The 12,576-nt window shown below is 32.7% G+C and overlaps 1 protein-coding gene across 4 annotated transcripts in view; it reads left to right on the top strand.

Annotated features, from left to right (window-relative positions):
* Nucleotides 1-12,576, top strand: part of LOC117124293 — a 50,907-nt gene that overhangs the window by 34,867 nt on the left and 3,464 nt on the right. For all 4 annotated transcript variants that reach the window (XM_033270478.1, XM_033270476.1, XM_033270477.1 and 1 more), the window contains 4 exons: nt 7,312-7,384; nt 9,319-9,412; nt 9,924-10,470; nt 10,820-10,940. In XM_033270478.1, the coding sequence (XP_033126369.1) occupies nt 7,312-7,384; nt 9,319-9,412; nt 9,924-10,470; nt 10,820-10,940 (835 nt within the window). The remainder of the gene's footprint in view (nt 1-7,311; nt 7,385-9,318; nt 9,413-9,923; nt 10,471-10,819; nt 10,941-12,576) is intronic.

Below are 12,576 nucleotides of genomic sequence, written 5' to 3'. Positions count from 1 at the left end.
AACAGGTCTATTTACTGTAATGAGAAAGTTTACCTTACCGTTTTCAAGAGGGGGAAAACCTTGAATTTTGAAGAACAAAGTCATTAGACACCTAGCTCAAAAGCGAGAAAGGTCATTTCCCGGCATCTGGAAATCAACATTTTCCCGGGGAAGGAATGTTGACCCCACCACCTAGATTTGATTCCAGATCTGCATGATACATATTCCCATTAATCTTATAAGTGGGCCCCCTCACTTTGAAAAACGTTCCGCCGGCCCTGTTCTATTTCAAATTCCTGGATCCGCCACTGATATCATATGATTTATTTTGTGGTTAAAAATATTTAGAATACATTGACAAACATGATTAAAAAAACAAGCATTTCTAAAATCCCACAATGGAATTGGCGACTGAGGCCCATAAAGGGGCCCCCAATCTCAGAAAGCCTGCCACTGAACCCAATATCCAGAGCTAGTCTTCAGGAAACTACACATTTTCTCCTGGAATTAAAATTTCTCCACAATTTCCTCAGGATTTCACCACATTTTACAACAAGTCATATGCTAATTTAAATTGTTTCTTTCTTAATCAGACAATAGAGCAGACATGAAGTTTATCACGGAGGGCCCCAGTGTACAGCAGTGCCATCACTGATCTGTGTTAACCTTGCGAAATCATGTCAGTCAGCTAATTCACTTATGACAATTTAACTAACATCATCCGTGCCATATACCCACTCCCTTAAGACTACTAATTGGAACAAATGTTGGGGTTGGTTTAAGAAAGTCTTGTTAGAGGGCTCTACTGTACTGTAAGGTCCAGTGCATACACTCCCGCAATCCTGTACAATTTCAAGAACCCAGAACATCCTTTGAAAATTAAGAGTGTGGGGGTTTGTATGGGTTTTCCCGAATGTAGGCAAAAATGGCCTTGGTAAAAATGGTTCCAAATGACAGGTAGGTAAAAATGTCCCCCAATGATAACATTTATTAGGCCTAATTAATAAAACCAATTTTGTTTTAATCTTCCAAATATTTACAAAAATATTTGCAAAATAGCGAAAATTGAATCAATAAATCAATATAAATCGATGTAGTCCATGTGTTCTTGAGAATGATTTTTATCTTGTTTATTTGAAAATATTTATTTATTTTAAGGGATAGGTAGAGAGCACTTTTTTTACTTTGTTAATAATTTAATTTGTTTAAGTGAAATGATAACAGGCCATTTAAAAAAAATAACTCTGTTATAATACAGTACATTAAAATATAAGTGGTAGTAAACTTTTTTCAAAGATACTACTCAGTGGTGGCGCCAGCGGGGTGGCAGGGGGTACTTAAGCCCCCCCACCAGACAGGTCAAGCCCCCCCGCCGGACAGAGCTCGTCGGGCAGTCAGACCATAAAACATTTAAAAATAGGCCCACACCAAGCCAACACATGTCTGTCACAGTCAGAGAGTGCCATTTTCGGCCATCCAGAGGTTGATATTCTTTAAAAAAAATCTCATTTGGGAGGGATACCCCCCTCTCAACCCCTTCCTCCAGCTCGAGCCTACGAGCTCGAGTCCCCCATGTTGGACAACTTAGCCCCCCCAGAAAATATATCCTAGAGCCGCCACTGATACTACTGTCAAGTGAGTTTTAAAAACAATTTTAGCAGGAATTTACATTAAGATATGGTAACATTTTGTTAATTTTTATTTTAAAAAAATACCTGCTTCAAAACAGCAGCATCATCTTTTTTAAAAATTAATTACTATTGATTGATTAAATTATTTTATTAAAAAAACCCAAACAAATGATGCAAATTACTGAATGTTATAATGTAAAAGTTGCAATTAAAAAAAAAAATTACTTATTTTTTTTAATCTATTAACTATTTTAGTATTTTTTATATATTTACTGCATAAAGTAATATAAATGGCAACTTATTTGACATTAGATTCTTTTTAAAATCTATTTTGTATGATTTATATTGATTTATTGATATATTTTTGCTATTTTTCAGCATTTAAATAGTTGGAAGATTATTTTTTTTTTTAATGGATTCATTACTCAATTTTATCTACCTTTCATTTCGGGCCATTTTTACAGGGGGAAATTTGTTTTCGAACCATTTTTGCCAGGCCTTTTTTCAGGGGTCATTTTTTCCAGGGCAATTTTAGCTTCTATTCATATGTTTTTCTATGCAGGCAGTAGCGTAACATGATCGATGGGACTCTTCATGAAGTAGAAAGTTGAATAAATTTTGTAAGAAGAAAAAGCACTGAATAAGTAGTCATACTTGTATCCCCACTATTAATATAGACTTATAGTTTAAAAATAGAAGTGTTTAAAAGTAATATAATATTTGCTCTGACTTATAGAAATATGCCCCACCCCCAATGTCAGTAAACTACTGTGTAATTGTCAAAATCTTTATTTTAGTACCAGCCTAGGCCCAGCTGCTACCTAGGGCAGGCCCTTGTTTCCACGCCTAACGTAGCAGTGGCGGATTCAAGGGCACCCATAAATTGTTAATAATCATTTTAAAAATAGAGAAAAAATGATGGTGAGGCTGAGGTGGTCTAGACCCTCTATCTGTGAAAGTTCCTCCCTGGGCCCTCCATTTCAAATTCCTTGATCCGCTACAGCCTAGGCCCCTGCTTCTGCGCCTAACCTACTGTAGGCCCCCGCTAACTAAATTTCTCTTGAATATAGGATATGACCTGTATTAACAATTAAACTACCAAAAACTAGAACTGCAACATGATTCACTACTACTCACTCACTGCCTGTAACAAAGTCAAAATTAACTAGTCAGGATTTATGGAAATCATTGACAGTTTATTTACTCATAAAAATGTATAGACCTATTTAGAAAATACATTAACAATTAATCTACACTATGTTGTTGAGAGGTATTGTTCCTGCTTCTTGTGTTGAAGACTCTGGTTCAAATTGGAGTCTGATCCCTTGTCTCTTAGAATAACCCTCACAGGGTAAGGACCATGTTTGTATCCGTATGTCCGTTATGTAGTAGTTAAGTTGGGTGGCGTTGCACTGAGGCTCCCCAGGGGCCCAGCCCAAATTTTCAATTACAATGAGGACCAATAAAATAGTAATAATAATAATAATTATTATTATTATTATTATTTTTATTATTATTATTATTCAACTTTTGACCTTGTCCATTTGAATTGCATCATAAATATTATTTTTTTTATCTACAATAACCCAACTATAATACTATAACTAATGATTATTCATTAATTTGATTCACTCATTTCCTCACAGCAATCACCATACTTTATGTACACAATTTTCGACATTGGCTTTTTTCTGCTTTTTGTAGTTCATTTTATTTCATTTTTTATTTGCTCAAACTTGCATGTAAAATCCACCACATCAACTCAATTACAAACTGGCTCTTATAAGGTAAGCCCTATTATTGAAGTAGTCAAATACAATACAAAGTAGTTTAGTATCTTCATTGTGTACTTTTGGCATCATCTAAGTTTTGGTTGTAATGAATGTTATTGTGGATAGTTTACCTTGACTGAAACAATAATATTATTGAACTAAATGCCTGTCATTTGCCCTTTAAAAAAAGTGAAATTCTCCTACTATATTATTATATTTTTAAAGTTTATCATGAAATTTTAAGATGTTATTTGTAATTGGAATATTCTATATGATTAGGAAGAGTTTTTTGAGGATCAAATCAATAATTCCACTTAACATGTTTATCATAAATTCTCATTTACTGTATGTTTAACATTTTAGAAATTGAAAATTCTCATTTAACTACATTTATGAACACAAGAGACAATATAAAAGTTCACATACATCCTGTGATTCATTCAACTCAATCAAGGATGAATACTGTATTTTGCAATTTTCCTAATAATTTTGTTCAACTTCCTATTTTCAGCAAGGTTATCCCATAATCCCCATGACAATTTATCAATTAAAATTAAAGTTGAATTAGGTTTGTGTTATATTTACAGAATATATATTGTATATCAACATCTTTTTTACCAATCATCATCTGGCATTTTAACAGTCTTGATCCAGAAGACCTTAAACTTTAGGCCTATATCAAACCACATATTACAAGGGACACAGTGTTGAAATAGCACTTCTTAAAGTACTGGATGTTAACTTATATGTCTTGGACATACATAATAATGGTCCTTGGCCTCCTTGATTTGTCATCAGCTTTTGATAGCTTAGACCACACCATTCTTTTGGCTCGCTTTCCTCATGTTTCCTCATTTGGTTAATATATTCCTTCACTGTGAACAGCAAACTTTATTCTAAGTATCTTCGCTGAACATTCTCACAGTTTTTACCAATAAAGCAAGTTCATCGTTGTTTTTATTATGGATATGAGATTGTCCATGAATATTAGGTGCATTATTTTTCTCCTGTTTCCCTAAGATTATATTTTACCTTTGTCTCATTCAGTATCAAAGAATCAAAGTCAGTGCCAAAACAAAGAGCAATGGTAAAAGGCTAATTATTCCCTTGAAAAATTCCTCACTTTATGTTTACTTATAATATTTCACCTGCCGACGTCAACTGTACTGTTGGATTGCAATCCAGGAGTGCAGCACCATGTCATACACTTTCCTGTAGTCAATTAGCAAAGTTTTGTCAGTCTTCTACAATTACAAAATACCATATTTCAACTGGTCTTTAGTCCCTCTTCTCTCTACTTTTGGCTCTTAAGGTAACATTACTATTATTAATTATATAACCAAAACTACAGCACCACCCCATGTGTTAAATTACATAGAATTATTTTTTTGTTAATTGAATCTACAAATACAAGTTACCTGCTTGTTATTTTTCATAGTAGTAGAGGCCGTACTCATTTGATTTGATCTGTTTGGTTTTCTTTATAAAAATTATATTTATTTGGGGAGAACATTGAAGGTTTTTGCAGTTGTTCAAAAATTACGATCAACTTCAGGTTTTCTATATTTTTTAAGCAGTTTTCCCAGTTTTTTTATCCAAACGATCTTAATTTTTTGAATTATTTATATTCTTTCTTTATTCTGAAATACACTTTCAAAACAATGTACTGGTTTTCTAAAGTAGTTCATTTAGATAATAGTAACAAAATATGCAATTTAAAAAAATTTAAGTTAAGAATAAAATTTCAAAGTAGAAACTTTATTTTAAAGTTCAGTAAATTTAAAACATGCAATCAATAAAAGTAACTTAATATACGTAAACAGGAGATTACTTTAGAATCTTCAGTTTAGAATTACAAAAGTAATTACAAAACCAATGTAAACTTCATACAAATACAGTTAACTAGGTAGTAATTACAGTTAACTAGGTAGTAAAAATTATATATATACAAGCAAATGTAACTTCATCCTGTTTGGGACCCCACAGAAGTTAAAATGTATTGATACCACTCCTTTTAAAATTTTTCTCGATAATTATGACATACCCTCTGTTCAGTCAGCCAAGTTCTTATGTGTTCATCTTGACAGTGGCCTTACATGGAAAAAACATATCCACGAAATAGAGAACAAAATTTCAAAAGGCCTTGGTATTATTTTTAGATTATCCCCATTTGTACCCCTAATACTCTTCGTATTCTTTACTGCTCATTAATCCTTCCTTATTTGAGCTACTGCAACATTGTTTGGGGCAATACTTATTTATCCAATATTAACAGACTTCAATTCTCCAAAAAAAAGCTATTTAGAATTATATCTGGCGCTCCACCACGGTCTCATTCCTCTCCCCTATTCTCCAATTTAAACCTTCTCAAACTCCCTGATATTAACTATATTCAACAAGGTACTTTCTTATACACTGCCATTAATTCTATTCTCCCTAACCATCTATGTAATATGTTTACCCTCAATCACTCCATTCACAATTATCATACTCGATCCAGAAATGATATTCACATACCTAATCATAACACCAACTATTTTCAACACAATATTAGATACACTGGTCCTATACTCTGGAATAATTTACCATCCTCAATTATGAACTCAGTTTCCGTGAGGTCTTTTACCATTAAACTCAGGAATCACCTTGTTTCGCAATACAAAAATTAATTTGATCGTGACTCGTCTTGCTTGTGTGTGTTTGTGTTGTGTGTTGGTTTGTTTGTTTGGTTTTTTTTTTGGGTCTCTGTGTGCCCTTGTGATTTTGTGTTCAGGCCTGCCCAATACAAGATTTTTTTTAAATGAATCTTCTCGGGCAAGTGCCTTCTATTTTCTGATTTTGTTTCATAAACCCATCGTTTTTTAATGATCTCTGTTTTACAATTGCAAATGGAAGAAAATAAATGTATTTTTGAATTGAATTGAATTGAATAAAATGTAAAAAAATAGGAGATAGAAAATTAATACAACCATTGTATAAGGTAAAAGAAAAATTTCAATGTAAACTTTGCTGTAAGGTAAAAGAAGATTTTGATAAATATAAATAATTTTGAAAATAATGTTTTTGAATTTTGAAGTTGTCATATCTTGGAGGTCAGTTTTCATATTATTAGGTGGAGAGTTCCATCATGTGGTTGATCTGTAATTAAATGTTCTTTTACTTTGTGAAATATTCCATTTAAGTACAAAATAAAATGGTTTGATTTATTCAAAATCTTGGCCCATGTTCCCATATAGGTCAAAAGGAGCTTTCAGAAATTTGGCTCTTAGTGTGAAGGATGGGGAACTTATATTCATCTTTTCCAAGCATTATAGGTATTTCATAACAAATGTCCATCTGATGATTGTAGCAGAACACTTTATTAACTCTCGGATAGCCAATACAAAACCAGGGGAAGCTTTCATAATTTCCAAGTCCCCATAGTTAAAAGGGTGCCCTCGACCTGTTTTTATTTTATTTGTATTAAAGAATGGAACCATCTTCCAAAGGATGTTAGGAAATGTAATAACCTGAGAAATTTTAAACATGCTTGTAAAAATCATCTTAAACTGACTGCTTTAAACCTTTTATTATTATTCTTTCAAAGTTTTAAAGAATGGGTTTAATTATTTGTATTTTATATTTGTAAGGACTCCTCTGGAAATATGATTGCTTTATGACATCTTTTGTTGGTTATCCTTGGTTCCACAGTTTTTCATGTTTCTTTTTTAATGTTATCAAATTAGTGCTTTTCTCCTCTTTGTATTGGCTGCTAGCTTGGCAATTTTTCACAGGGAGTGATGCACTGTCAATTCTGTCATTGGTACTATCAAACTTCAATGCATATGGAATTAAGATACTTTACAAAAATTTGCTTATTCCTCCATTTAATTTATTTTATTCAAAACTAGTAAAGGAAGTGATGTTATTTATGTATTTTTTCTTTTAAGATCTACAGAGCAGATTAGCTCTAGTTGAAGACGAAATTATGAAATTGAAAAATGTGAATCAGGGATTAAAAGCGTGAGTACCCCATAATTTATTTGTTTTAAAAACTACAAGTTGTAATACTTTACTGTGGTATCTGACCAAATTTCTGGAGCCACCAGTGGCATGTGTATAATTTTAGATTATTATTAATTTATTTATTTCCTTTAGGTCTACATATTATAATCTTAATTAAACTTTATTTATATAAATATGCTTATAAGGCATTTTATCTAGTAGGCATATTCAATTTATTTTTCGCATCGTGTTGGAAATTCTCATTGTCGCATTTCTGGCCAGCCACTTCATACATATGCAGTCACAGTAAGAGAGTGCTCCATCATGAATTTTATGCCGTTTTTAATGTTTCACTGCTTTTGATTGACTTTCGGCAAACTGGGTTTCGGCATACTAGGTTTCAGCAAAATGAGATTCATGGTTTTTGAGTCGTCATGCTGGCATTCAGCAAAATGGGTTTTGGCAAAGTGGACTTGGCAATCTGGCAATCGGCAAACCGGGTTTCGACAATCTGGCCTAGATCCTTTACTGTAGCATGTTATTTTTGTAATTAAATAACATTATTATTTTGCTTCATAACCACATATTTTAAGTTGTAGTGGGCAGCTGCTACTAGACACTCATATTCTGCTCTTTTCTTGTATGGTCCAATCAATGGTATATAGTAATTGTCATGGAGCCCCACATGCAGTCGATTTCATTTACTGTAGTGCCCTAAAAAATTGCGAGTTAAAAAGAAAAAAAAAAATTTGTTTAATTTGCTTAGATTTAGGACATTTTATACGGGATTAGTTTTAGGGTCTCTTCTGCTGGAAAGTATTGTCAAGACTACATAGTGGAGTCAACGTGGCTACGTAATAATTGCCACTGGATTGGAAGACCTAAGATAAAGTATAAAATTCATGTAGTTAACAAGCCTATGTTTACATATATCTTGCACAGCAGTGGAATTATACCAAATTTGTGGAAGACAGTAAACCTTTGCCAATACCTAAACAGGCTAAGATAATTAATTACTTCCTTCCAGTGGCCTCAAATTATTCAAACATGAAAAGTTTGATTAAAATCCTAATGAAATTACTGCAAGTCCTAGAAAGGTAAAAACATTTGGCACATGATCGACAAAACAAACACCTTGTGTACTTTGCTGAGTAGATAAAAATTCAAACAATCTATCACAGCCACTCATATTCAACTTGACTGTAGAAATACAATAGGGAGACACAGACATTTTCAAACATATCTGCTTTTATAGCATTATTTAGACCCCGGAAAGTACAAAAATCCTCATGTTTTGTGGGTTTCGTCGACCCCACCGGGGCTTTGACTGTGGACCTCACGCCCAGAAACCCCCCCCCCCTTTGAAAGAACCTGACTACGGGCCTGCTTGAGTGGTTGCCACCTCAAAAGCTGGGAGCTACAGTATTATAACTTTATTGAAGGAAAGTGTTGATTCTTTTATATACTTTGATGACCTTTGACCTTTGGCTTACTTGAATCATAAACACAGTGATACCATATCTTTAAAAGTTTATAAAGGGATTGGTATCATCTGATATTTTACACCTCAACTTAAACTCAAGATTTTCACCTATACTGTACTTTAGTTTTACCTTTATTATTGTTCTTGTGTATGGTCTAACTGCTCCACTACGTTATGTAATAGCCTTCAAGTTCTTTTGAATACCGTAGGAAGAATTTCATTTTACTTCCATGTGATATAAAAACACCAATCAATGATATTTCATGTTTGTTACACTTGCAAACTCTGAATAATAGTTGGAGCATTCAATTATTAATCTTAACATTTAAATGCCTTCAAGGACCTGCACCATCCTACTTAATTAATATGTTTTTTCTTCCAAATGCAGGTTTTGACATGCTGTTAACAATATTATTTTTGTGACACCATTAACAGCATTGTACCTAACATTAATTTTTGTTTCTTGTAGTCCTGATTTCTTATCGATTGGAGAACATCGACCAGACAAAATCAATGTCAGGAAATCTAGCTCCGATTTGGATAAAGCAAGACATGATCACTTGGTAAGAAACATAACTGTATTTTATAATACAACTTATGTATTTCATGATTTCAATCTAAGCACCTTTGGTTTTGTTTGTTGTGAAACACACAAAGTATATCTCTAACAAAATCTGAATATTTTTCCAGTGGGCTTCTGGCGATGAATTGAGCAGTCCATTGGGGGAGGATTGTACTGCATACTTTTACGTGCACATATAAATATAAAAAATAAATATATGAATTTAATATCACTACTACAATGTGGTCTGTAGTTGAGCGTACAGTGGCTACCACCAGTTTATTTGACAGGTTGAGCTATATGCTGCATCGATTTTTACCATGCACAATAACATTAGTTCGATCTACATACAGTATGCAATGGCAATGTAAATAAGGAATATTTATATTAAATTTTAATAAAATTTAATTTACATTTATTGCAACCAATTCATTGAAAAGTGAAGTCTACAAAAGTGATACCAAATTACCATAATTTATATTCTAAAAATTCATAAAACGTTGTTTTTACAGAGGCAAAGAATACCGTCAGTTCCGCCTCCAAGTTTTAAGACAGTAATGAAGGCTCAGACAAAGTCAAATTTGATCAAATCTAAATCCCATGTAGCCACCTTGACGAAGCCCACACTTGTTCCAAGACAAAACAAATCAAAGTCTTTCCTCGCAAGCAGTCATGGAAACTGTAAGATGTCTGAGAAGAAGAAGAACATCAAAATAAAAGGAAAACTTGAAAGATCACAGAGGATCCAAGAAAAATTAGACCGATTTGAAAGTACCCAAGATCAACCAAAGAACAAACAAGACAAGAAATCTAAAAATAAAAAGGATAAAAATGGAAAATGTAATAAAATCACCAGTACGACATCAAAAAGTCATTCACAAATACCAGTCAAATCAAAGGGATTTCTTGACAAATTTCTGTCCAAATCACAAGACCATGAAGACAGGGGTAAAGCAAAACAATTTCTGAAGAATACTAGTTTGGATCTTCCAGATTTAGAGTTTCTGTTTACAGATTCAGAAAAGAAGCCGATACCATTGCACACTAAACCTTCAATAGGTAAGAGAACAAAAGTTATGATTAAAACATACAGTAGTGTTAAATTAAATTTTCTTCTATAATTTTTGTTTGCAGAAGCAAAGTGGGATAATTAGTGACACTACTATTATTTTTTTGTTCAGATGTGGGTGAAATGAAAACATATTTATCAAGCCTTTACCTGTACATAATATATCTCATTCTTGAGTTGTGAAATTTGAAAATTTAGGTGGAATATATATGGAGGGTAAAGAGTGAATAATGACCACATTCCATTTCAAGCTCTCAAACATGTATTGAAGCATTTAATAATATCCTATACAACTTGGAAATAACATAGTGTCTATGTATTTTCCATATCCAATCAAAGTCATCAGCAGTTTTGAAAGTGGCAGTGATTGGTCTTCAAGTGAAGAGGAGCAATGGGTAGATGAGCTCAGCAAGTCTGGCGAATTCAACTCATCACAGAAAATAAACAGTGATGACATGAGGTTTGTCTCAATATACAGATAGCAAATATACTTCCTTGGTATTTTTTCTTCCATTTTCTTTTTATTTTTTTTATTTATTATACTTTATTTTGTGAAAGTAGTCCTTCACTACAACAGACCTTCCTCAAAGAACACCATTTATTTCTCAATTCTAATCAGGAACAATACAATAATATTGATTTTTTGTTTATCTTATCTTTTATTTAACACAAGTTAATTTATTCAGCTGTGGCACTTACAAATTACAGAATGAAACATAAAATATAAACTTATATGTAAACATGAACAAATACCAAATGCCAGGGATTATCAATGAATACAATACTGATGCACATAATATATAACCATACTTACATACTCATATCTTATAAATGCTTAAATAAAGAAAAATGAAGAGGCCAATAAGGCTGATGTGTAGGCTATAATTGTGATGTACTCATAGTTATGGTTATTGATGCAGATAACAAGTCATATAAGGATGATTTCTTGAGGTGGGGGGCATCTAATTGTTTACAAAAGGGCACAGTGAGTCCACACTCGCTTATTTTAAAGGTATAACACCTCAGATTTCGAGAAATGGTACTCCAATACATTAAAAATTCTAAAGTTCAAATGATGTTTGGAGTTAATTTCAACAACTTCCATGCAAATGACACTTTCTGCTAATAATTTATAAGTGCTTTTCTGGAAAATGTAGATAGTAAAATAGCAGAGAGCACTGCTTCCATCACAATAGTAAAGTTACATAGAGTTGCTTGTGATGGATTGTCACGGTAGGGAAACAAAATTAATATTGTAACTTGTATTCTGCAGAATGTCTTCTTAAAACTCATTATTTTGTCACAATGTGTTGCTTCAATCATCATTTTGAGAATAATGTGGGATAATGTTTGCAGTGCAACTTTCAATTGTAAATGTATGGTAGACACCCAAAATCATTACATTATTTTTTGTTAGTACTGATTTAATCAGAAATTTAATCAGCAATTCTTTTAAAAACCATATGCAATGCTAAAACTATTTATTACCATACTTCTTCAGATATAAGCTTCCCTCCTACTTTATTCCTTATTCTATGTACCAGCCTTTCCTAAGGAAAAAGTGGTTATTGACTTTGAATTAGGCATACAGTGCCAAAAAAGTGCAATTTGATTAAAAAGGGGATTCCATAGGTGTAAGCCTATCCCCAAATGGGGATTCCTTGAGTATAAGCCCACCCCCCCCCCCCCCCCCCCCCAAAAAAAAAAAAAAAAAAAAAAAAATTGGCCCAATTTTGTGTCTAAGGGGGTTGGCTTCACCAGTGGAACAATGGTATTTCCATTTACAAATTACAGAAACAACTTTACAAGATGAAGTTTTAACTCAAACACATCTACACAAATGCTATATGTAGGTACAATCAGTGAAAGGAGGCTATGTTTGGAGAACTGAGCACAATGCTTTTTTAAGATACTGTACATCTACAGTAAGTTTAATTAGTAGTTTCCGAAATAACATATTATTGACTAAATCTCTAAAGTTATAATTTTTATACCATTTATACAATTTTCAGTATCATGGAAGTTTTAATTTAATTGCCATTCCATAAAAATAATTTCTTTTTCTTATCCAATAAGAAATTCAGAATATTAAAATT

The sequence above is a fragment of the Anneissia japonica genome, unplaced genomic scaffold (genome assembly GCF_011630105.1).
Source record: "Anneissia japonica isolate Jap-2015-1 unplaced genomic scaffold, ASM1163010v1 scaffold288012_len1326614_cov192, whole genome shotgun sequence".
In the NCBI taxonomy this organism is placed as follows: domain Eukaryota; kingdom Metazoa; phylum Echinodermata; class Crinoidea; order Comatulida; family Comatulidae; genus Anneissia; species Anneissia japonica.
This window is presented reverse-complemented; position numbering and strand designations above follow the sequence as displayed.